Source organism: Chaetodon trifascialis, chromosome 6 (genome assembly GCF_039877785.1).
Source record: "Chaetodon trifascialis isolate fChaTrf1 chromosome 6, fChaTrf1.hap1, whole genome shotgun sequence".
Taxonomy (NCBI): Eukaryota; Metazoa; Chordata; class Actinopteri; order Chaetodontiformes; family Chaetodontidae; genus Chaetodon; species Chaetodon trifascialis.
Window position 1 is genome coordinate 18357111 of NC_092061.1, and position 24621 is coordinate 18381731.

The window sequence follows — 24621 nt, forward strand, 5'->3', positions numbered from 1 at the left end:
GAAATATTGAAATTTCATATATTTTGTTGCAATTTTTATGCCATACCACACCTTTTTACAGTGGAAAATTATGTCACCGATAGTCCGCCCATAGGAGCTAAAAGAGCAACCCTATTGGTTGTACGTTATGACGTACGACGCACGTTTTGTAGTGCAGCGCGCCAAACACCGCCACCAACAGTAAACGGAGAGTGGAAGTACTTAAAACTCTGAAAGTATTAGCTCGATTTGGAGCCTAATTCACATTTGAAGAACACATGGCTTCAACAAGCAAAGCGCCGTTACAGAGCAGGAATTTACCATGGTGAGTTAAAAGTCGGTGTTTATCACAGAAAGGTTAAAATACTTTGTGCTATCTAGCTAACATGTCCACTATGGATCCAAGCTAGCAGCTAGCCGTGTTATGTCTGTGGACCTCTGTCCTCCATGCTGTCTTTGCTGGGGTTTACGCATAACGTTAGATATTCCTCATAGCTGTGAAACGAGTGTTGAATGTGAAGTCATGTCAGCTTCTCTTCATTTCAGCGTATATAACGACTTTACTGCATGAAATGCCTCGCAGGAAGTGCTGAAGCTTCTTCGGACTATTAAGTTGACATTTGGTTGATATATTGGTGCATGGAGCAAAATATAGATGCCGAACTGAAAAGTGGCACCAAACAACGTGAAGACTCTACGTAACTCAAAGCGTATTTCATACGTACTCAAACCTGTGACTAACAGGCTTTAATACAGACGCATTGTTATTAAGTTCGGTCTGTAGAGTGCTACTGTTTGCGATCAGCAAGTTGCTAATAAGTAATTTCATTTTGAGTTTTCAGTCTAAATAAATATTGTGCTGCATTTACAGTAACAATTCCAAGTGCAGTAAGTTTTAATCATTTAACTGTTAGCAATTGAAATGTCTTATTGATAACAATGTTGATGTGTTTCTGCTCCCTGTTGCAGGGTAGAGAAATACAGACCACAGAAACTTGATGATCTGATCTCACACAGAGATATTCTAAGCACCAGTAAGTATGTGGACACAGAGTAAATATGGAAACTCCTCCTTCCTAAAGCGCCAGCACTGCAGGGGTCATCTGTGACAATTTCCACCTGTGGATAATAATTCTACCTCCCCATTTAAATTAATGTTTTATCATCAAACCAACTAAATAATTCACATATCTGAATGACAAAGTTGTAAGAGTCATCGACGCTGACTGACAGCAGGGAAAGTCATCTCTCCAGATACCATATCCAGACTGCTGATTTTGTTTCCTTGTTTTTATCACATGTCTTCAGTCCAGAGGTTTATCAGTGAGGACAAGCTCCCCCATCTCTTGTTCTATGGCCCCCCTGGAACAGGCAAAACCTCCACCATCCTCGCCTGTGCCAAGCAGCTGTACAAGGACAGAGAGTTCAACTCCATGGTGTTGGAGGTATGCTACAGCTCCTCATTACAAGCTTTTTTTTTTAAAGGAAATGGGGGCTTCTGCTTCTCTCTGCCTGACACCTTCAGAGGGGACTGTGTGACTCTTGGATTTGATATTTGACTCATCTTGTTTTGCAGCTAAACGCATCAGATGACAGAGGTATTGATGTTGTACGAGGTCCCATTCTGAGCTTTGCCAGCACCAGGACCATCTTCAAGTAAGACTGAAAATCAGTCTACACTTGTCACACACCTTCTGTCCAGAAATGAAGGGGGATTATTTAATCTGCTGCTTTTTTGTCCGTCCCTCTTGTCCTCCAGGAAGGGTTTCAAATTGGTGATACTGGACGAGGCCGATGCCATGACCCAGGATGCCCAGAATGCATTGCGGCGAGGTAAAGCCATCTGTTCAGCCGGGCGTCGCCCACTGTGAGCCACACGGCTCAATGAGCAGCCAGACAATTTGGCTGCGGGTGAATTACAGGCTTGTACACCCTGATATTCAGTTTAAACCAATACCTGTCTGAAGATTTGGTGAAACTGGAAGATTCTGCCTTTGTGAGGTTCATCTCACCTCTGTTTTGTGGTCACAGAGCCTGGATTTGCCTGCTCAGAGCAATGTTAGAGCTGCAAGTGGAAGCATGGATAGAGGAAATGTGTACTGTGCTTTCAGCGAGTGCAGTTGTGTATTATAGTGTTTGAATTCAGCTTCTCCAGAGACAGAAGTCAAATCATTTTGAGGTCATTTGTTTCAGATTTAGCGAGAGCTGCACAATGTAAGAATATTGAAAGTGTAGTATTGGCACCTGAACACTGAAATTTCCCGATCAAAGAGTTTACAACGCTTCACATTATTACTGTCACCAAGCAGGTTGTAAGAAATGTTTCTCCATGTAGCAAAAAGAGAAAGTGTTCAATGTCCACTCGGACTCAAGGATGGACTGATTAGATTTTGGTGGTCAAAGGTCACTGAGACCCCTCGTTTCTGTCCAGCAGTTGGAAAAAGAGGTTTTAAATGTGAGAAATATCAGAGCTACGTTTGACGTTTGGGTTTGGGATTTAACGCATCTTTCACATTTCTTACTTGCCCTGACTTCTAACTTGTCCTCTGTGTCTCAGTGATTGAGAAGTTTACAGAAAACACTCGATTCTGTCTGATCTGCAACTACCTGTCCAAGATCATCCCGGCGCTGCAGTCTCGCTGCACCAGGTTTCGCTTTGGCCCGCTGACGCCGGATCAGATGATCCCTCGGCTGGAGCATGTAATCCAGCAGGAGAGGTGAGCATGTGTGGATTTGGATTATATCACTGAAGCTGAAGAAGATCACGGTTTGACAATAATACATAAATGTAAAACACGACAACTGTCAGCTTCGCGTTAGTCTGACTGGTGATTGACAGTGAATCTTTCTCACGCAGCATCGACGTAAGTCCAGATGGAATGAAGGCCATTGTGACCTTATCATCAGGTGACATGAGAAGATCACTCAACATACTACAGGTATGACCCAAAGCTCCTCTTCATCATTGTGCCTCAGCGTTTTTACGTGCCCTGTGTGTTAAAATAGCTGAGATCAAACACACTACAGTTGTATTACAGTTGAATGTATTCCACCTCTGTGTGTTCAGAGCACCAGTATGGCATACGGGAAGGTCACGGAGGACACGGTGTACACCTGCACAGGTCACCCCCTCCGCTCAGATATAGCCAACATCCTCGACTGGTCCCTCAACAAAGACTTCACCTCAGCATACAAGCGTATCCTTCACCTCGCCCCGGATAATTGGCTCTGGAAGCTTTACTGTATAATAATCGCCATATGTTTATGTTCCCCACAAGCTTTTGTTTTATCTCATGAAAGCAGTCACGCCTGTTCAGTCTGTGTTCTTGCAGTTCCTTAACACGTTCTCCACAGAAATCCTCCAGCTCAAGACTTTGAAAGGTTTGGCCCTGCACGATATCCTCACTGAGGTCCATCTGCTCGTACACAGAGGTAAGGCAGAGGGCAGCTTTTTAGATTCACGTGCATCAGTAGCACATGTGACGTGTCGGTCACTGTACAGCCTTGTTACTCATTCTGCAGCTTCTCCAAGGAAAAGATATTCTGTTTAAAATCAGGTCTTATGTTCATATTTTCAAGTGTGTTAACCAAAGAAAAGCTAATTTTCCTCTATTAGAATAATAACCTGAGCCGTGGCTGCCATTGTTTGGACTGTACAGATTAAATCCCACTGCATCAGCTTTTTAATATTTCTCCATTTAGATGCCTCTTAGCTCTTCTGGCTTCTCGTAGATGTGTGGGTGGTTTATGTGTTGACAGTCACATGACTTTACAGTGTGTACCAGCAGAACCACCACATGTTGGACTCATCTTCATTTTCACTCTCACTGCTTGATTCCCTTGTTGGTTGTGTGTTCATTGCATAGCAAAGGTTTAACATCATTTCCCCTGAGCTTCCTTTATTTTTGGCTCTCTGTCTGTTGATCTGTTATCATGTGATTTTATTTTTTTCTCCCCTTCAAGTGGACTTCCCTCCAGCTATTCGGATTGGTCTGCTCATCAAGTTGGCTGATGTTGAGTAAGTAGGATCTCTCGTACTTCCTCTCATAAGCGAACATTAACAGGAACGTACAAGTAGATGAAATTCAAATATCATGAGGGCATCTAGGTGTTGGGAAATGTTGCAGTCGGACTGATCATGTGTCATCTCCTCAGACACAGGCTCGCCTCAGGAACCGATGAGAAGATCCAGCTGAGCTCCATGGTTGCAGCCTTCCAGGCAGTGAGAGACCTTGTGGTCAGCGAGGCCTCGTAGATACAAGAACCGTTTCACGCCGCAGACAAGTCCTCTCAAATGCAAACCGCTGCTGGAGAGAAACTCTTTCACTAACTCCTGGATCACTAGCATCAGAAAGCTTGAAAATACAGCTCCATCCAGAATCCAGGTGATATTTTTGCTGTTATTAACTGTCATTCCTCTAAAAGACAAATTGATCTTTCAGTTCCTACTCTGCCATCCAGCTGCCTCGCTCAGTCTAACAACCCCTCTCTGGAAGTGTGTTTATAGAGTTCACTCATTCATTTCCCTCCCTGTGACTGTGGTGTGCAACAATGACACAAAGACCTGAGAATAGGTAGACTTTCAGTTCAACCCTTTCATGCTGAAATCACTCAAGTTTGTTTATTCTGAAAGAAAACAGATGCCCTTAAGGGTCCGTGGCATGGTTGCCCACCACTGCTCCACAGAGCTGATGTACAGCGCAGACACAGACGCTCACAGCTATGTGAGTCACACATCTGCATACAAACTGAGCAGAATGGACGTTTGTGTCTCTAGCAGCAAAACAAAAAGAGCACTTAGAAAACTGTAAATTTAGTGACCAGTTTCGGATCAACTACTGTCACCAATCATTTAAAAAGGAGGTAAAAGAAAGAAAAGTCACACCGCACACCATATGCAACTGCAACAATACGTCTTGGATATGTATGTGTGTTTGGAATCTGTTTAATAAAACTATTTCCTCTAAGTCCAGTTTTTGTTAACAGTTAACATGTGCTGATACAGTAATAGTGCATGTGCTGTTTTGCAATGATAAACACATATACATTCTATATTTACACAATAAATTAAGAGTATAAAATTGTGATATTCAAGTCAAGCATGTGAGCATTGGGTTTATGCTTGGTCTTACAGTAGTAGTGCAATAAATGAATTCTTTAGAGTAGGAATGTTGCACCTAAAGTAGATTACAGAGAGAGATGCTTCCTCTGCTGGATCTGGCTTTGAAAGCATCTCAAAATCGGCAAACAAAAGCATTTTTTTCCTTTTTATGAGGGTGCGTAACAATCACTTGCTGTAAACGTCAGTGGTTGCATTGTGTTAGCGGTCCTATTCAGCCTTCCCAGTCCTCGTCGTCTGAGGAGCAGCAGGTCTTGAGGCGGTTGGGGATGTTTCTGTAGGTGAGGTACTCGAGGATCCTCTTGGGGAGGGGCAGCGGCTCCATCTGGTGTGTGGACACGGAGTGGCGCAGGATGGATCGACACAGGTGGCACAGGCTGGGCACTGTCCGGGGAGCCTTCCAGAACCTCACGTGACCGTCTCTGGTTCTGTCACAAGAGAGCATGTTAGCATTACAGATGTGCGGTGGCTGAGATGGCTCATACATTGAGACTTAAGGAAACAGAGTATATCTTGCTGGGAATCATGTGGAAACACTAAACAGTTTTAAATGTCATTCAATGCAAGTGGTATTCTCACCCCGTGGCGACCACTCCCCCTTGTGGATGGTACTTGCAGCAGAGTCCATTAGAGTCTCTGTCCGCTTTGGTCTGCATCACCATCCCTTTCTTCCCCGGCTCCCAGATCCGAAGAGCTCTGCTGACACAATGCGTTTGTCTCAAATGATTCTGTGCCGACGCATTAATATTAACATGATGACAAACAGATGAGATCGAGCTGATAAACTGCTGACCTGTCATCCGTCACAATCGCCAAGTACAAACCATTGGGGGAGAACTGTATTGCTGAGATTTGGTTTTGCCCGTAATCTTCAAAGTAGTCACTGTGGATAAAAAAATAAATAAAATAATGATATATACAAAAACAGGTTCCTGCTGATCAATGCTATCAAACATAAAAGTGGCTGCAGTGCTAGAGATGCTATTTATTGTCTTTATATGTATTGAATAAGTGCACAGCACTTTCGCCACCAGTGTAAAGGCTGACATTTGTTTGGGGCGCACATGCCTTTCATTTACAGCACCAAATATTCAGGACACGTTGAGACAGGAAAGTGCAAACTTACACCAGCGTGGCCAGCTTCTCTGCGGTGTACGGGTCCCAGAGGTCAATCCACCAGCTTGAGCCGCTGAAGGCCGCGGTGGCGAGCAGCGCGCCGTCAGGAGAGAAGTCACAGGAAGACAGGAGGTACAAGGTCTTATGGGTCCCTCCTGTCAGGTTCCTCATGAATGTATATGACCGCAGGCTCCACAGACACACCATCTGATGAAAGTCAAATTGAAGGATTAATGAGGATTAATGAAATCACTGTTGTAGGTTCAGTGAAGTGACTGCTGCGTGTTCCAGCCTGTCCTGCTGACAAACCGTTTAAAGTGCTTTTGGAAAACCAGACCGTGATAAATTAGCAGTTTGACAGGAGTGAGAGAAGCTCCACGGCTGCAAAAGTCTCCAAAGAGAACAAACTGCTAAACCTTTCTGTTGAACCAACAAGAAGCCTTAAAAAGCTACGCGTCACGTAATTTAACCCATCGGGACCTTGAGTTTCACCCCTTTCTGTCACAAACCAACGAGTAAATAAAGATGTTAATGCAAATACAATCCTCCAAACAGATGATCAGACAAACAGGCTTGTGACCAGAAGCTTGTAAAAGCTGAATGAGTGTTTGCACAGGTACAAAGTTCAGCAGGGGAAGCCTTAGAGAAAGAGTTAAAAACACGTTTTCCCCCTTAAGAGGTCTGTCCTGTTTGACAGATTTTGGACGGCTTGGAGACTCTGGGCATGTAGTGGCACTGTAGCTTTAAATAGACATAGATAGAGAGCCTAGAAATACATAACAACACATGCACTGAACAGATACAGATGGAAACTGTCTTTGAATGTAAAACATACTTTTAAAATAACGTTACTCACTCTGTCAAACCTGCCGACAGACGCGATCATGCTGCAGTCTGGGGACACACTGCAGCAGCTGATCCAGTCCTTATGTCCAGAAAGCATTTGCACCTTTTTACCTACAACAGACAGAGAAAAAAATCGAATTGAACTGAAGGGGACAGACTACAAAAGCATTGCCGGATGCAAAAAAAAAAAAAAAGAGAGAGAACGTGATCGGTATAAGTGTGTAAACACGAGCATTTGTTTGCTTTAACCCGTTCTGTTTGAACAGAGGGTTTGGTTCAGTTGGACTGTGTGGTGAGAAACCACAGAGGCAAAGTGATAAATACACAGACAGAAGCAGAAAAATGTTTAACTGACGATTTACAAACTGAAATCGTACACCCACAGTGCTTATTTCCCACTATTTGTCAATGCACAACGCGAGCCTTTAAACATCCTCTGCGGCCGCTGATGTCAGTCGATATCAATACGGTGTGACATGCAGTTTGCACAGTGAGCATTTAATGGCTCTAATTTTGTGTGCAGCAGGAACGTTAAAGCATGCTCCAACATGTGACAATTCAGTCAGCTTTCGAAAGGTCTGCATGCTGGCTGCAAACCAAAAACTGTGCACGTAACACAGCAGCATGTACGCCTGACATATGTGATGTGACATTAGCAGCTTCATGAAGGATCACTGTTAAACACCGTAAAGTTTGAGCTCTCTTCAGTTTTACCAAGGTCTCTGACATGAATCTGCTTGATAGCGCTATGGCTTGTCCACAATCATCGTTAGGAAGGGCCAGGTGATGCTAATTATATGTAAGAAGACAGCAGAGCGTTCTCAGGTAGTTTGTAATGTCATTAAGAAATCACATTTAACAGTGGAGGTCAAGCTGAGCAGCTCATTGGATTGCTAGAGAGGCAATCACACCCTCAAACCCTCAATCAAAGCAGCAGACTCTGGAGGGGCAGCGCTCCGTTCTGCTGTGCAGCTACACCTGCACCTGTCTACAGGCTACATTAAACAAAACATTCACCTATGCAAATAAAAAGACTACAACTCACAATGGCTGTTTAGTAATGTCTACCAAGAATGTAAACAACTACTATTTCTTCAACTATTTACCCATGAAGCAGTGTGTTTGCATTGCATTTTGAATTACACACTCAACTCATGTCAGTGACAAATGGCTGTGAGCACTCAAAATGATGTTATCAGAAGATGAGGTGGAGACACTCTGAAACCTTGAAGAAGACTTAACCTATGCAAAGTGCAGACTCTTCTCCAGCAGCTAAACCCTCGAGACAATCGGTCATCAAAATACTCAACAAATGTGCACGTACCTTTGTGAGCCAGGTCCCAAATCCTCAACGTCTTGTCCCGAGAAGATGATATGAGTGTGAGCGTCCCGTTTTGAGGGAAGACCAGGTCCCTCACAACACCTTCGTGGCCATGGAGATCAAACACAGCCTCACCTGACAACATGAATAGCATTTTAAAAATCAAGAACAACAGACTGATCTGAAAACTGTGCAGATAACATCCCCCACAGCAGAAATCTCACCAGTTAACACATTCCAGATTTTGATCACCCCGTTCTCCAGGCCTGTGGCCAGAAGCAGGCTGCCGTTCCCTTTCGGTGGAGTGTAAGCTGGGCGGGCTGCTGCAGCAGATTTTGGAGGTCTGGGTCCGAAGGCGAGGCCCCACACTGGATGACCGCAACTGAAGCTCTTGTCTCCTCGGTCAGTGTCTCCGTTCTGACTGTCTCTGTGGGTGAGAAGAGCATCAAGTATGCAGATACCATGAAACACTCATGTAAGACGTGTGAAGCTGCAGTTGGCCACTGTACGATGGTACCTTCAAGTGCTGTTGGAAATGTAAACATCAGAATTACAGGATGTTGACCTAAAACAGCAAAGTTAATAGAACTGAGGAAGTTTGGTGGTTTCTGCTTCAAGATAACTGACATATTTTGTGACAAACTAAGTTATCTAAAAGGTTTTGATATTTGGTGCCTAAATGCAAGTATCATATTGGCACAAATATCCAAAATTTCCAAACAAATCCCCCATCCATCATGAACAGAAGGAAAAGGAAATCCTTTCTTGGCACTTTTACTCAATGGAGGGCCAAGGACCTGGGTCACAGCTATTAAAGTCAGATGTTCATTCTCTTACACAGAACATAACAAACCCAAAGTGTTCAAAATTAAGTCCATAAATAAGACACTTAGAAAAAAAGTGCATAGTGTGTTTATAGTTAATAATTCATAGTGTGTTTATTTGTGTACTACAGCTATGAAACTGTAAAATAAACCAACACTTTTCCAAAATTCTTCTCATTGTAATGAAATGTTATTCTTTCCTGCTTCTTTTCACAACAGCACAGTTTAATGCTGCACATTTTTAGTCCAACATGTCTTCTTTCCAAAAACGCTTTATATTGCGCAATGTTTGCCCTTCTGACCATTTAATTTCGTAATACCGCTTCTCTCGCACTGACTTACATTTCAATTATTTTCATTGTTGCTCTGATTGGTCTTTGAGCAATCACATCAAGCATATACATTTGTTCTACCCCAAAGTAGCTCAATTTGTCTCACGACTAACAGTCCCCACGAAAAAGCCAGAACGGACGAGGGACACCTTACTGCACCATGCGTGGATTACATGTCCAGGTAAACCTACTCGGAGTCGAGAGGCCAGGCGACCACCCACACGATGCCGTGTCCCATCGACCAGGCGAACCAGGCTCCGTCCGGGGAAAAGTCCACGCTCCAGGTCTCACATCCCGCCCGGCCCTCCAGCGACGGGGGGCGCCTAGTCTTCAGCTCCAGGATAAGAGCCGGGTCGGACGCTGGAGGAGGACGGAGAGGAAACATAAACTCAACGCTTGACACACTCGCCGTCCGCTGACAGCCGGTTGCCCCCCCCACCCCCCACCTGGGTCTCGCCTTTTCTCTGGAGCTTTCTCCAGAGACTCGCCTGCTTACGCGTGTCGGTGACAACACGTCCGAGCTCGGGTATTACTGACAATATATGTACTTACGTGCCGCTTGTAGCTCCTCGCTGTTTTCCGTGGAGCACATTTTGTCCCGCTTCACATCGTTCGCTTTACCGCTGTCTTCCTGAATGCGTCCTCGCCGTGTGAGGAGAAACTGTCATGTCCGGAGAAGGCAGAGACTCCTCGGCGCTCCTGCGATACTCTCGTTTGTTATGTGCGAGAAACAAGACGTTCAGCTGGCTTCCTGTTCTCTGACTCACTGTGTGCCATTGGCTGCAACGTTGGCAGACGTACTCACGTTTTTCTCTCATTACGTAACACCAAGGCACGCCACACCCCTTCGTGGAATTAGAACGCATGTTAATGATTGTGATTACAAAGTGACGTCATTATTAAAAAATCTCGCCATTACATGTCTTGTGACTGACCAACAGTCCAAAAGCTGAAGACTTCTGAAAGGGTCTGTCTGATATCTGTGCATGAGAAATGACTCAAATGATTAATAAATGGTCACAGGATGAGTCATTTTCTGCAGATCAAGTAACTGATTATTTGTCTTAAGGGAACTATGAAGGGAAAATTACAGTTCAGAGTCACACAATTTTCTTTTTACATAGCAAAGTGTATGATTAAATATTTCCATATATGAAGACTAACAGTGATTTAACACTCAGAGCATATCACCAGCCCCTAGTTTAAATATTAACAAGGAAAAAGTCATATACAAAATAACGCTGTATTACTGACACTCACACACTGATTCAGAAACACAGGGCACTTTCACTAAGGCCCACATCTCATGGTGTTAATTTCAGGAAGGCACAACTGACTTCCGGTTGTTTCCACCATTACATTTCACACAACGCAACCCCCCCGACAAACCGATTCCACCACATTTTTCAACTGGTTCCAGTCTAGAGCTGCATTCAAGGAAGTCACAGCTCATCTGTAAACGTTATGTGGACAATACAGGGTGGAGATATACGCAAATCAACGAATAGGAAGTAAGTTATGGATGAGCAAGGACATTGATTCACCACCACAGAGATGCCAACAGTCACATTTTATTTAACAGCTTCATTTACTGCTTGGATCTCAGGATCAGAGCCACATATTCAAAATGCTGTACAAACAAAATCATAGAAATAAGCTTACAAACTCCTTTAAAAAAAACAAACAAACACAAATTAAAAGAGTTTTTTTTTTTAAAACACGAGTCTTCCACCGATTCTGTTCACATTCTCATTGGGAGTGAATGTATCTAAAATAAAACACTTATCTAAAAAAACACCCAATACCTAAAATGTTACGAGATCCACTGGCTCTTCTGTCGGCGCAGCTTCCTCCTGCTGCTCTGGGCTTGTGTCAGCGGTTTCTGAGTCCTCGTGATCACCTGAAAGAAGAAACAATAAGAAAAAAAGAGGTCATTTTCACTTTGCAAAGTTTTCATTTTACACACTATAAAGTCAATGGTGTGATGAGGTCGTACTCGATGGGATTCGGTGTATCTGGACAAGCGTTGTGTGGGATCCGTTGGTTAGCGGGGGCAGCCGGGGAACGGCATCCTGAAAGATCTGCTCGTCGTCCGACTCCACCAGACTCAGCACGTCTCCTCTGTCCTCCTCCATATGCCTGCAGAGCAGAGGTATCATGAGATTCGAGTGCACCAGCAGGTCAGGAACCAGTGTCATAAAAAACACCTGAGACTCCTCTACACAGATACACATCGTCATTTTACAACGAAGCAAATGCAACACATTAATCAAGCTTCATGGTCCTGGTGCTGGTAGGTGCATTTCTGTCATCTTTGGGCAGAGCCATGCCAGCTCCAACTCTTTATGCTGAGCTAAACTACCATCTGTAGCTTCATATTTACAGTACAGACACAAGAGAGGTATCAGTCTTCCCATCTAATGCACAAAAAAATGAGCATATAAACAAAAATGTTGAACTAATCCTTTACACGCCTTGCAGCTGCATTGCATTCTGGTCTGCTGAGGCCGCAGTAAGTGCAGAAACCAGCGTAAGACAAGCTCGTGGTAGTAGTAGGATTATTGTAACATGTGGTGGAAACATCTAGTGTGTTTGGCCGGGTGTTTGCAGGAATAAGAAAATGAGTGAAGTACAAAAATTATAAAATACTATGCAAGGCAATTAAAACCCACAGTGCAGTACATAACAACAAACAAACAAACATGCAGTGTGAGATAAATAAATGCGAGACACTCACCTAAAACCATCTCCTGAAACAAAAAGACAAACAAATCGTGAAATTAGTTGGTTTTTACACTTTTTATACTGAAAAAATACATTAAGCACTGAACTACTGATTTCAAAGGACTAAGGCTACAGGTACAGTTTTGCCTCATGCAGTGCGACACATCTGGTTTGCATCGAGCTGATCAGGGTGTTGACTGTGTCCCGGAAAGTCGGCCCACTCCTCTTAAACGGCTGCCTGAAGTTGCTGAACGTTGACAGGAATCGGATCACGCTGTCTTACGCGGCCATCAGAGCATACCAAACATGCTCGATGGATGACACGTCGGTTGTGTGTGCAGGTCACACAGGAACTGGGATATTTTCAGCTGCCATTGTGTGCGCAGACCCTTGCAACACGGGGCTGAGCATTATCTTGCTGCAACATGAGCTGACGGCGGTGAATGAAGGGCACGACAATGAGCCTCCGGATCTGGTCACAGTGTCTCAATGCATTCAAATTCTCACCAACATGTGTCCACTGTCCGTAGCTTATGCCTGCCCAAACCATACTCTTCGTGAATTGAACATTCAGTTCACAGGTGTCATTCCTGCAATCAGCGTACCCACTGCACGCTCAACATTACATTTCTAAAACTCATTTGTTGCATGTATTTGTGGTTTGATGAAGGTGAACAGAAGTTACCCAGGCAAATCCGGTGCCGGCTGGAGTAAACGGTTTTAGCTACGACTGCGGCGGATCCCACGATCAGTACAGCTATGAAGATGCCGATGATGGCTCCCGTGTACGCGGAGGAAGCTGTTGAGACAAAACAAGGCGACAGGGAGAGGATTATGAAGCAGAAGCGGGGAGGAGCAGCAGGTTTATCAGCATTCCAGAGTTGGAGTCAACACCTGCAGTGACTGGCTCATTGTTTGTCTCACGTGTAGTAAGAACTGTGTGTTCAGCTCGGTCTTCACTACTCATCGCTCTCTCTAACTTTCAGGTTTCCATTTGTTTACATTTTTTTCCAGATGTCCCACGCTCTCAGGCTATTTTTTCCTGCACATGTGACTTTATCGCAGCCCTTCCCCTCATCCCAAACTCACTCCTCACAGTGAGGTAGACTTCCAGCTCGCGGACGGCGAGGGGGTTCTCGCTGCGGCAGAAGTAGGTGCCTTCGTCGTCCTTGCTGATGTTCAGTATGGTCAGCTTCAGGGTGGGGCCGTCCTCAGACAGCACATACTTGGAACCAGGTACAATGTTCTCCTGCTGGAGCCCCTTTCTCCAGGTGGTGTTTGCAGGGGGGATGGAGGTGGCCTCAGTGCAGATGAGAGTTATGCTGGTCGCCTCCTGAGCCGTTACCAGCGGCTCGCCTTCAGGATACGGAGGCTCTGGGAGAGAAGGACGAACAATGATTGAATGGTTTTAAAACTCTCTCTAAAACTAAAGTGTGAAACTGGATATTTGCGCTTTTATGTGGGTGGGTTAGAGCCAGGCTAGCTGCCTCGGCTGTTTCCAGTCGTAATGCTAAGCGAACAGTCTCCTGGGCGTAGCCTTGTAGTTACCGTACAGATGTGAGAGTGGTATCCATCAAAATATCAAACTATATAAAAAATACAAAAAGTCGATGGCCTTGTTACAGCCATGTGAGTCATGATAAAAATCATTACTTCCTCTTTTCTGGTGACATTTTTAGTGCTAAAATAGCATTAATGTGGTGATTCTTATGACTGTTGTCTTCATCCAAACAAAACTCAGAGAAAGTTTGTTTCTGTAGATGGCACTTATGATTATTGCTGCTAATTGCGCAGCTCTTCATTGTTCATTCCAATTAAATCCTGCTGCTGCACAAGCATCAAACTTAACAGTCCTGCATCCAATGATTATTTTCTTTATCAATTCGCATCAAGAAAACATTGATTAATCAAAGATAAAAATAATCTTTCGCCGCAGCACTGCTTTGTCAAAAAGCAGTAAATCCTCACATTTGAGAAAATGGAGGTTGTTTCAGACAGGCAGATACTGAATCTTAATTCTTATTTCAAGGTGTGTCTTTCCAAATCTTTCCAAACATCAAAGAATGCTGATAAGCTGACGCAAGCATATATACTTTCGATTACTTTTGCATCATCTCAGCATTTGCGCAATCCTGCTCTGTGATGATAACCTTTATACTACTGAGTGACTCACAAACTGTCCACATGTCCTGCACGCAACACTGCGTCCTCACAGGACATGTGTGTCTCTGGCTGTGCTTGTGTTCACAGCAGTCCTTAAAATCCAGTCTACCAAATAAACAGTCCCTGTGAGAACTGTCCACAGTAAGTTCTGTAGGTTATCCAGAGGTTTCTTTGGATATTTTAAACTTTTTTGAATGCTGTGAATGCCTGGAAAGAAAATGCCATTAACCTCCATGCACTGGGGTGTAGGCAGAAACCTTAAGAGATGGATTTCTCAAAGCCTCAGTAGATAAACCCACGTTAACCCAAATGTTAGAAGCTATCTGCATGGCTAGATACCATACAGTGTCCACAGTATGTCTCTGCTAATCTGGATAATCCACAAAGCTCACTGCAGACAGTTTTTATACTCTCTGTTTCAGAGCAGGATGCTGCTCTAATGTGACTTTGAATTTGGTCCACCCTTAAAATGAGAGCATGGTCAACACAAGGAATACTGAGTGCAAGTTAACGCTGTCCACAGTGGCTGCTGACTGAAGAGTCTCAGTGTGGCTCAGTGGCCTCTAAAGTGGAAAGCACATAAAAGATTCAGCAGTTGGACATCTCAGGATTGTCAAGAGGCTCATTTCACCACAACGCGCTTACTGAAGGTAAATGAACACGACTTCTCCGTTCCCGGTGCGAGCGCTAGGTGCCTGGCCATGCACCTCAGCGTCTGCCCGTCGGACAGCGAGGAGCGGTTCAGCGTCACTGACAGGTTGTCCGTCACCTCCGACGCATAGACGCGCCCTGCCCGGTCGCCCTGGTCGTCCCCCCAGCGCAGCGCCGGGGTCGGGTACGCTCCAAACCAAGTGCAGTTAAACTGGACGTGGGTAGGGTCCAGTGCTGGTGCCCACATACACTCAGGGTGTCTGTCTGGGACATCTGGTCAGGACAAACACACATCAGTGAGGAAGATGATAAAAACTAAAGAAAGCAGCAGTGGACGGTTGTACGGCTGTGTCTCATGTCTGTATGTGCAGACTGATCCACACATTTATCTAACACGACTACAGTTCCTTACACCGGGATTATGGCACAGACAACCTTTCGTACTGAAACATAAAGGATAAATAAAGTAAAAAGATCATAAACAGTGTCTGCTTCCTGAGAGTAACGATCCCATTTCATGCACTTTTAATATTCTCAGGGTATCGTCATTATTTCCGTGGAGCACAGGTACAGCAGCAATCTCCAAATCCATCAGCTACCACCTGATGACGATTTAGCCTCTGAGGTCAACAGTAAATGTTTCAGGTCTTCCAGTGGAGCCAGCTCGTATCTGTTATTTGGATATTTGCACCAACACTTCCTCTTCCATTGTTCACAGCTGAGACGACATTTTGGCTCATCTCTATAAACAGATATCTACATATGAATGCAGATGAATGTAAAAGCTTTTTCCGAAAACTTATTCTCATCAGATGTTAGCTGACGGGTTCTGAGATTGCATTTCAGCCAGTGTGTTCCTCCTCTTTGCCATCCACACAGACTGTTTGCTTGCAGACAGAAAGATCTGCAGGAGGCAGAGATCACTGTAATACAAAGGATTAGGAATACTTCTAAAACACAAACAGGATTAAAACGGCAATACTCAAGTATCCCCGACATGAGACGTCCCACCTTCACCCAAAAACGGTGAAAATAAGAACGACGCTGACAAAGATCTTCCCCCTCTCAGTAGTAAAAGTACACTGATTTTCCCAGACTTGTAGCTCAGCTATTTTTATCTCTTTTAATTCATGGAGTTTTTATTCATTGAGGTAATACCCTGGCTGTATAACTTTTCTAAATAAAACCTATATGTAGTCAGCATCTTGTTTAGTTCAGCATTTCTCCCTCTTTGAATTCATCTGACTTCTTTGTCCGTGTACTTTGCTTCTTCTTCTCAATATTCTGTGATGAGACACAGAAGTTCCACAGTTGTGAAGAACAACAACAACAACAACAAAAAACTCATCGCATATGCCAGATACAAGCGGGTAAACCTACAAATATCTGACAATAGTTCATTCTGAGGGCTCCTAATTTTCACGTTTTAATTTTGTGCCAATTATAAGAAAATAGGGAAATTCTGAGGAAACCTGTTTTGAGCAGAGGACATAAGAGAGGACACGCAGATGAAACTACTGTAACATTGTAGTGGATTTACTGTGTTTACTTGATCTCTTCATGTTCAGCCTGGCAACATTTGACTGAATCGTTTTCAATGATGGTTGAAAGGCCGACCACGAGTCTCTGCATAAGGATTATGTGCTGATACTCTGCGGACTCTTTGAGGACTATTTCACATTTGAAAAGACACAGTATCTAGAAAACTGAAATATTCATTCCCTCGCTAGAAGTTGTCTTATTTTATTGCTTTACAATATTCAATCAAAGGGGATTTCATGTGTTTTCTTTCTGACAATGAGCAACAGAAAAAGCTCTTTAATCTCAAAGTGGAAACTATTTAGAGAAGCTTCTTCTTACCAGGACAGGCTATCAAACCCCAAACGTAATGTTCACTTTCATCCCAATGATTCTTCTTTTTTCACTCCCTTATTTATCTCATTTTCAGATTTTATTAAAAAATTCCTTTTCTTTCATATCCTTTACATTTTTTCCCCCATTACTCTTACTATACTCAGAGATATTATAATGGTTTTCTATTTAGAAGAAGTGGATTAATGCACCCTTAGGATTGAGAACATCCCTGTTTCTAGCCTTCTATGAAAAATATTACTACTACTACTACTATTACTACTACTAATAACAATAATAGGAAGAATTGTGTCTCTGTGCACATGATTTATGACTTTGTTTTCCCACCAAAAATCAAAAGACAAGAACTGAAAGTTAGCACTGAATGCTTCGTCGTGTTGTTTACTTTTTTGCTTGACCAGATATTTCCCAATTAAAATCAGCATTTTTATTCACGTTTCTTGTGCAGCTGCTTGTATTACAACAACATTAATTACTGATGCATTACTGAGAAGTGTTTGCCAATTTTTTCTTCCTTTGGAAAACATTCAAATTCTTCAAAATAAGGTACTGAAAAAGTATTGCTTTCAGATGTTTATATATAGAGAGAGCCTTACTGAATTAGTTGGAGCAGGGTATTCTGGGTATTCTGCTCATGGTACTTACAGTATACGAGCAGCTGTGTGCTCTTGTTGACTGTCTGGTGAGAGACAGTGTTGTGGGCCCGGCAGCTGTAAACTCCCTGAGCGCTGGGCTGAACGTCCTTTATCCTGAAGTTCAGCCAGGATCCAGAGGTCGAAACCAGCGACTCGTTGCTGGCCGAGGCTCCGCTGAAGGCCCAGGTGAGCTGCTGAGAGGGGTAAGAGGAGCCGGAGCAGTTAAAGGAGACGCTGGAGCCCCGATAGGCAATGAGTGTCCCGTTGGACAGGGCAGTGGCTGGACCGATGGACGTGGATACATTTTCCGGACCACCTGAAAGGAAGACAAGCAGTGCATGAGTAAGAAGTAAATTATGTGAGCAACTCAACTGTTTCCAGGAGAAAATGTTTGAAATTATTTACATTTACAACACCGATAGCTAGAAGTGACTTTGAAATTTACTGTTCCACTGCGGGAGGGTAACCTAAAGTGTAACACCACTGTCACACATTCTGCTTTACAGCTGAAACGATTAGCTGATTTAATTGATTCATATTCGATTCTGATCATTTTTTAGGTCATTTTTTTCTGGGAAATATTAGCCGGTGAGACTTTGTTAAAAAAAAAAAAAAAACGATTACTCGATTATAAAAATATTTTACATTTTTTTCGATTATTCAATAAATCAGCAAACTGTTGATTGATGCCATTTCTCACTATTTCCTTCATTTCTGCAAACCAAAGAATCAATCAATGAGCGGAGAAAATATAATTTTTATACTTAGCATACTTTATAGTAACATTTTCAATGCAGGACTTTTACTTGTAATGCAGTACTTCAGATCCTTCAGACCTCAGCTGCACGTGTGCTGATGAAGCCCAGAAAGAGAGCTCACGTCAAACTGATTTCAAAGTCTCTGCACTAGCTGCCTGTTTACTTCAGAGGTGATCCTTGTATTGGGTTATAAAGCTCTTAGTGGTCTTAGTCCTACCTATTCATCAGATTTGCTTTTATCGTACAGACGTTATAGAACTCTCAGGTCCTCTCAGTGGGCTTCTAATTATCCCAAAAGTCCAAACAAAAACCCACACTGAGGTGTTGTCTTATTACTCTGGTCCTTGTCTCTGGACCAGCCTCCCTGAGGAACTGAGGGCAGCTGAGGGTGGTGCTACTTTTAAAAGCAAACTTAAAACTGACCTTTTATATATGGCTTTTTGTTGAACCTTACTAATCTCATCTATTTCTCTTTCATTTATTCATTTGTTTTAGCCTGTTTTACTTGGTCTATCCTTTTTATTTTCTTGATTCCCTCTACATCTACTTCATCACATCTCCTCTGAGCGGTTTCCTTATTTTATTCTTCCTATCTTTTTCTTTATTTTCCTTTAAATACCCCACCTTACACATGTGGTTTTACTTAAATTGTTTATTTAATGACTTTATTTTATTATCTTTTAGTCTATTTTGTTTGGCTATTCTGCATTCCTCCGTTTTCATCCGACCTCTGGTGTTTCCTCATTGAAAAGTTATGGAAGCGTTTCCTCATTTCCTGTTTTTTGAATGAAAAGTGCTGTATAAACAAAGCCTGACTGATTGAGTACTTCCTGAACACTTCCTCCTCCACTCCCCCAGCGGCCTGGCTGTTATGTGGAGGAACCAGTTTGTGTTTACTGGAAATGCGCCTTCAAGGATTTCTGCAGAGGCTACTGGCCTCATCACTGCACCTGTGCACATTCACTTACTTGTTACTTGAAGCAGGACACGCGCCTGAAAAGTCTTGTTGCCTGGCAGCGTGGAGTTGCACAGGTAGCTGCCCTCATCTCCAGGTGACACCTGCCTGATGTTCAGACTCCCATCATGCAGCACTGTGAAGCGCTGGCCGGCGGCCGCGGGGCTCGGTGAGGAGCCGCCACCCCGAATGATTTCTCGTCCATCTTTCATCCATGCCGTTAGAGTCGGTGTTGCAGTACCGACGGTGTAACACGGAAGTAGAGCGACGTCGCCCGGTGCGGCTGTCAGCGCCGTTTCGGTGGAGCCATTACCCGAAACTGCCGCTGTGAAAGAGGAGGGAGGAACAAGAACAGCCCGTGAGCAAGGTTTCACACTGTCTGTGTCACCTGGCCGTCTGCTCTCGATTGAAACTCACCTGTTGCAGGTAAACACAGCAGTAGAAGCGCAACGGTTGCGACTATTTCCATGTTAACTTTCCAACTGGCTGCATCTCCCTCAGAAAGGCTTCCAGTCCAAACCTGTCTGACTAGTCCACCTGTAACACGGTGGACACCAGTCCGCCCATTAGAAGCCACAGCAGACAGACTAGAGGGTGAGCAGAGGTGACCAGTCTGACATGGTGTGACATCTGCCTCTCCACCTCTGTTTACTAGAGCATGCTGATCCGGAAACTTTGGCACAGACAAACCACACCCTGACTTCACCTGGTTAAAGGGACAGTGACACCACGTTCATTAGCAGGTGGTAAACTCTTCTTCTTCTTCTTCTTCTTCAAAACCTCATTTAAGTACAAGTGTGTAAGTATAATCAGCAAAACAGATTTAAAGCATCCAAAATATCAGTACTCACGGTGCTATAAAATGGTCCCTGTCAGTGTTTCACAAATATAGGATGTCTCTGGATTCATATCGCATTCAAGTGTATGATGCATTTTAATTACTTTATATACGTTTTGGGTAGTTTAAATCTACAGCAGTACATCATGTTCTATAAGACTGTCTTATGTTTCTCGTGTTGCTGCCCTGTGAGATCAACGAGTCTCTGAAAAATCAACTATTTCCAAGAGGGGTTTTAAATAATGTATTTATCTTAAGAAGTGGGAGAATCTTATCAATCCCTAAAGAAACACTTAATCCTTCAGTTTATCAGAAAAATTCAAGATCACTGCTAGAAGTATAAAGCTGCACAAAATGTAATCAAATACAAATACTTTAACAAGTACTTAAAATTTGTATTTAAGCACAGTGTGTGAATGAATATATTATTACAGGCACAAATTATAGAATTCAGCTAATATGACATCATTATACAACACTGTTAGTCACATACAGAGAAGTATAGATGTGTTTTGTGTGTGTGGTTTGAGGTCTGTGGCATGCAAATTTGAACCACCACAAAGGCGATTACAAGTATCATTTATTTGCCTCAACTGGCTGCTATCAACTACAACACTGATTACCACAGACCTGCTCTAAGGCCACAGAGGAATAAAGTTGCACCTTAATAAGTGAGGGAAGCACATTCCTCTGTTTTGACTAGTAAAATATAAAATGACAGTACTCTTGGAGTCAGTCCCCAGTTTCTAAAAATGGGATGACTGAAAGTGTCTTAATGGAGCATGTGAGCTGGAGGAGGGACGAGCTCAGACGGGTGATGTAATTGACAGAAACTTTAGCGAACCACAATCCCCGTGATACTCAGGCGACAGCGCCCTCTGGTGGTCACCTACATTTTTTTGCTGTTTGTGCCATTCATGTGCGGTCTGAGTGCTGGGAAAAACAACTTTCATCACACTGCACTAAACACAAGACGCATCAGTAAGTTCATTTACCTCCCATTTGACTTAGGGTTTATAATCATGAAGGCCTAATAGCATCCTCTAATATAATAATAATTACTAATACATTACAATGGTCGTGACGGCCAACGAACTTGGTAATTAATCTACCAGTCGGAATTTACATCAAACCCTATAACAGCAAATCAACTTACAAAGCATAATCAACATTTACTGTAGTTCGTTTAAGGCTAATTTTCAGATTCACAAATAAAAATATTTTGGATTCAGATCCATTTCAATTTGTTCAACAGTTTCTATAGCTTCTGGTGGTACGTGAACGCAGCACTTTTGGCTTTTTTTCGGTGTGTGTCTGAGTGGCTGCAATCAGCAGTTCAGTCAACGGCATCTGCAAACGGACTAGAAGTAAAAATGCCCGTGGATTTGAGTCAGTGGGCCGGGTCTCTTGCCTTACTTGAGGTCGACGAAAAGCCTGCACAGCCTCTGACTGTTAAATACGGCTCTGTAGAAATCGACGAGCTCGGAAAAGTGCTCACGCCAACACAGGTTAGTGAACTGACTAATGTTGGCTAGCAACTCTGCTAACTTAGCTTGGTTACCGAGTGTTAGCTTAAAAGCTATGTCCGCAGCATCATGCTAATATGTTTTTTGTTTTTTTTTAAACAACGCGTTTCTGTAGTTGATTATTTGCTGTCGGCATGTTTGCAATTGTTTGGTAACAATGAATTAGGTTACATAATGCCTCCAGCTTGTTAACAGCTGTAATAGATGGCGTATATCGCCTCCAAGTGGGCGTTAGAGCAGCCAAAGCTTGTGCATGCAGCCATCCCGACGTCAAGTTGACGTTCAAACGCCTTCACCCGTGTTCAACTGCAGGTGCAGAATCGACCCACCTGCATCGAGTGGGAAGGATGTGACCCCAGTAAGATGTACACTTTGGCCCTGACCGACCCTGACGCTCCCAGTAGGAATAAACCCCAATTCAGGTGAGAGGAGCAAATTTAAACTTAATACAGTCATCTATGTGACAGAAAATTATTCATCGTCATTGCATGGTAGGGAACCAACAGGGGGTCCGGTCTTGTGGTCTGGCCCCTGGTGGACCTATGACTGGAGTACAGCGGTACTGGGGTAAACATGAGATTTGTGGTCCTCTTCAACCCCCAGTGTCAGTGCATTGTGTATGAATGGGACACTGCTGCTTTCAAGTACTCATAGAGCACATAGCAAACTATACGTACCAGCTGAGGTATATTTTGCCTGGAGTACTACTCCTGGGTTGCATTGCATCAATAGTTATTTATGTATTTACTTAGTTTATATATGGTAATATATATAAGCACTAAATTCACTCTTCTTAGATTTAGACTCAGGGCTTGTTAAAGACAGATCCTCAAGTGCATGATTATTCATTTGTTTTGTTTTTTGCCTTTCACTAAAGGGAGTGGCACCACTTCCTGGTGGTCAACATGAAAGGAAACGATGTGTCCTCCGGCTGCGTCATGTCGGACTACGTGGGCTCTGGTCCTCCAAAGGGCACAGGTAAGAGACAGTGAAGCTTAGACACTGTTAAAGGATACAGATAGTTTTCAGTTCATCCAGTTTAACTTGTAGTTTGACCAACGCATGCTTGGCTGGATTTGTGTCTGTGTTTTGTGAATATTTGGGGTTAAGTTAACCTGTCTTTGTCCCCCTCAGGTCTCCACAGGTATGTGTGGCTGGTGTATGAGCAGCCAGGCAGCCTGTCCTGCTCAGAGGCCGTCCTTACAAACCGATCTGGAGACGGCCGCGGCAAGTTTAAGATCCAGAGCTTCAGGCAGAAATACAACCTGGGAGCTCCGGTGGCGGGAACCTGCTACCAGGCCGAGTGGGACGACTACGTCCCCAAACTGTATGAGCAGCTGGCCGGAAAATAGATGAAATGATGCGACTCTAAAGCATTCAGCACTAGGAATTCCCACAGAGGCTGCAGGTTTGTTGGAAATCCCATTCTTGCACGGAGCAAAAAAAACCCAACAGTAACAAAGCATTTTTTTTTTGTGTGCCATTAAATAGTATTTTTCTCCCTCTGTTGCCAAACCATGCTGTCACAATAATAGCTGCACCTCTCAATGACATCACCTGTACTCTTCTGCAATAAATCTGTCAAACACTGAAATGTTTGTGTTCTTTGTAAAAATATTTTCTGATCCCGCGGTGGCCGATGAATGCTTAGAGCCCCATTCAACCAGCTTGGACCCTCATCACATCTTATTATTGAAGATTTATTATGATGCTGATTCATCATAAAGGTTAGGAGGAATGGTTGCAATGTCATCTATGTAATTAGAAGCAGGAAGCAGAAAGTACAGCAACATTTACTGTGGAAGGTGTCAACAGTACACTACGTACATTTCAGGTGAAAGAAGTAGAAACTAGATTTAGTTCCTGGGTGAAAGCTCCTGGTCCTTGCTAAGGTTTTTGTTTTTCTAACTCCACATGTGGAGCAGTCTAAGTTAATAAGAGGAATGCAGACAGGAGGAACTGCCATGAACTTTGCCCACTTTTTTCCAACATACCTTCAGTAACCTTTGTTCCTGCTAACAAGTGGGGCTTCAGTTTTTGTACTGTGACCTCAGCTTGCTCTCACCAGCTCAGCAATGTGAAATACAGACTTGCGTCAGATACAGTGGCCTGATCGACACTTTGTTGTAAAATATTTGTACCGTGTAATACTACTGTTAATAGTAGTACAATTCACATCACTGAAAAAAAGAGACAGAAGCTGAGAATACAGCAGTAAATGCTGGATTTCATGCTCAAACAGCTTTGTTATTAGGGGGGCTGATGCCGGCTCAGACTACTTTATTATCTCCTGGTTTGTTAATCTTATCTGCTTTTTACTGTTGTACATAGTGACTGTGATGATATGAGTAATTTGAGTTGGACATATATAACAACAGGTTCTTAGTTTGTGTGATGAGCACTTTATTTACAAATATAATTAAAAGCTCTGACAGATTCATGCTTTCTTTTAACCTGGAAAAAAAATTAAAGTGCATGCAATAATAAAGCATCATACTGGTCTGGTGTGTAAGAAAATACACAGCTTGAGAGTTGTGTAAAGCAAAAAAAAAAAAAAAAAATCAAATCAAATGAAAATCCCATTGATAGATGACTGTAATAGTATCTGAGGAGGGGGGAGAAAAAAAGCTCCTTTTAAAAATTCTTTTCTGATTCGAGTGACAGTTAAAATACAATACGAAAATAAGTAAAAGCTCTCCATAAATCCTTCTATACACAGAGTACAAGTCCCCCCGCCCCCCCCACATGAAGCCCTTTGTGCTAGCTGGGAGTTGGAGTTCACGTGTCACATGTATTGTTATTATTATTATTCACATTGGCTGCCAGTGCAGAGAAATCAGTACGATACACATATTGAGTACCACGATTCACCCTCCCATCGGTAATCAAATTCACCCGAAGGAGTCACATTTATCAGAAGCGTACCTGTATGTACATTGTGATATTTGTCTCTCAAAGTATC

General features: G+C 43.2%; 4 protein-coding genes across 5 annotated transcripts; 2 read left to right on the forward strand and 2 right to left on the reverse strand.

The window, feature by feature from the left end:
• The first annotated feature begins 127 nt into the window (after positions 1-127).
• rfc5 (replication factor C (activator 1) 5) lies at positions 128-4950 on the forward strand. Its single transcript, XM_070964729.1, has 11 exons — positions 128-304; positions 949-1013; positions 1288-1424; positions 1556-1635; positions 1739-1812; positions 2537-2696; positions 2837-2918; positions 3047-3176; positions 3334-3411; positions 3943-3997; positions 4135-4950. The coding sequence occupies exons 1-11, from the start codon at positions 258-260 to the stop codon at positions 4232-4234; spliced, it is 1008 nt and encodes a 335-aa protein (XP_070820830.1). The 5' UTR covers positions 128-257; the 3' UTR covers positions 4235-4950.
• wsb2 (WD repeat and SOCS box containing 2) lies at positions 4906-10314 on the reverse strand. Of its 2 annotated transcripts, none has more exons than XM_070964728.1 (9): positions 10090-10314; positions 9729-9897; positions 8606-8808; positions 8385-8516; positions 7071-7171; positions 6225-6421; positions 5892-5981; positions 5678-5794; positions 4906-5526 (listed from the first exon to the last, which is right to left on the reverse strand). In XM_070964728.1, the coding sequence occupies exons 1-9, from the start codon at positions 10127-10129 to the stop codon at positions 5313-5315; spliced, it is 1263 nt and encodes a 420-aa protein (XP_070820829.1). In that variant the 5' UTR covers positions 10130-10314; the 3' UTR covers positions 4906-5312. The 2 variants fall into 2 exon arrangements, with proteins under 2 accessions (XP_070820829.1, XP_070820828.1); XM_070964727.1 differs by having other exon boundaries at positions 5313-5526; positions 5678-5797.
• Positions 10315-11273: 959 nt separating this feature from the next.
• vsig10 (V-set and immunoglobulin domain containing 10) lies at positions 11274-19923 on the reverse strand. Its single transcript, XM_070964917.1, has 9 exons — positions 19713-19923; positions 19309-19620; positions 17593-17898; positions 15070-15348; positions 13351-13635; positions 12947-13060; positions 12275-12287; positions 11534-11676; positions 11274-11437 (listed from the first exon to the last, which is right to left on the reverse strand). The coding sequence occupies exons 1-9, from the start codon at positions 19762-19764 to the stop codon at positions 11343-11345; spliced, it is 1599 nt and encodes a 532-aa protein (XP_070821018.1). The 5' UTR covers positions 19765-19923; the 3' UTR covers positions 11274-11342.
• A 1524-nt stretch (positions 19924-21447) lies between these two features.
• On the forward strand, positions 21448-24253 carry pebp1 (phosphatidylethanolamine binding protein 1). The gene is made up of 4 exons (XM_070963961.1): positions 21448-21641; positions 21972-22081; positions 22537-22637; positions 22794-24253. The coding sequence occupies exons 1-4, from the start codon at positions 21507-21509 to the stop codon at positions 23009-23011; spliced, it is 564 nt and encodes a 187-aa protein (XP_070820062.1). The 5' UTR covers positions 21448-21506; the 3' UTR covers positions 23012-24253.
• Positions 24254-24621: the final 368 nt, after the last annotated feature.

What these genes read in the sequence shown, in the direction of transcription:
- rfc5 (XM_070964729.1), top strand. Translation starts at nt 258, where the DNA reads ATGGCTTCAACAAGCAAAGCGCCGTTACAGAGCAGGAATTTACCATG. An exon ending in AGCACCAGGACCATCTTCAA is followed by an intron (nt 1,636 to 1,738) that starts GTAAGACTGAAA and finishes CTTGTCCTCCAG; the next exon opens with GAAGGGTTTCAAATTGGTGA. An exon ending in GATCACTCAACATACTACAG is followed by an intron (nt 2,919 to 3,046) that starts GTATGACCCAAA and finishes CTGTGTGTTCAG; the next exon opens with AGCACCAGTATGGCATACGG.
- pebp1 (XM_070963961.1), top strand. Translation starts at nt 21,507, where the DNA reads ATGCCCGTGGATTTGAGTCAGTGGGCCGGGTCTCTTGCCTTACTTGAG. An exon ending in AAGTGCTCACGCCAACACAG is followed by an intron (nt 21,642 to 21,971) that starts GTTAGTGAACTG and finishes GTTCAACTGCAG; the next exon opens with GTGCAGAATCGACCCACCTG. An exon ending in TGGTCCTCCAAAGGGCACAG is followed by an intron (nt 22,638 to 22,793) that starts GTAAGAGACAGT and finishes TGTCCCCCTCAG; the next exon opens with GTCTCCACAGGTATGTGTGG.
- vsig10 (XM_070964917.1), bottom strand. Translation starts at nt 19,764, where the DNA reads ATGGAAATAGTCGCAACCGTTGCGCTTCTACTGCTGTGTTTACCTGCA. An exon ending in GTCGTGTTCATTTACCTTCA is followed by an intron (nt 13,636 to 15,069) that starts GTAAGCGCGTTG and finishes CTTCTCTCCCAG; the next exon opens with AGCCTCCGTATCCTGAAGGC. An exon ending in AGTCTACCTCACTGTGAGGA is followed by an intron (nt 13,061 to 13,350) that starts GTGAGTTTGGGA and finishes TTGTCTCAACAG; the next exon opens with CTTCCTCCGCGTACACGGGA.
- wsb2 (XM_070964727.1), bottom strand. Translation starts at nt 10,129, where the DNA reads ATGTGCTCCACGGAAAACAGCGAGGAGCTACAAGCGGCAC. An exon ending in GCCTGGCCTCTCGACTCCGA is followed by an intron (nt 8,809 to 9,728) that starts GTAGGTTTACCT and finishes TCTCACCCACAG; the next exon opens with AGACAGTCAGAACGGAGACA. An exon ending in GGGGGAGTGGTCGCCACGGG is followed by an intron (nt 5,527 to 5,677) that starts GTGAGAATACCA and finishes CTCTTGTGACAG; the next exon opens with AACCAGAGACGGTCACGTGA.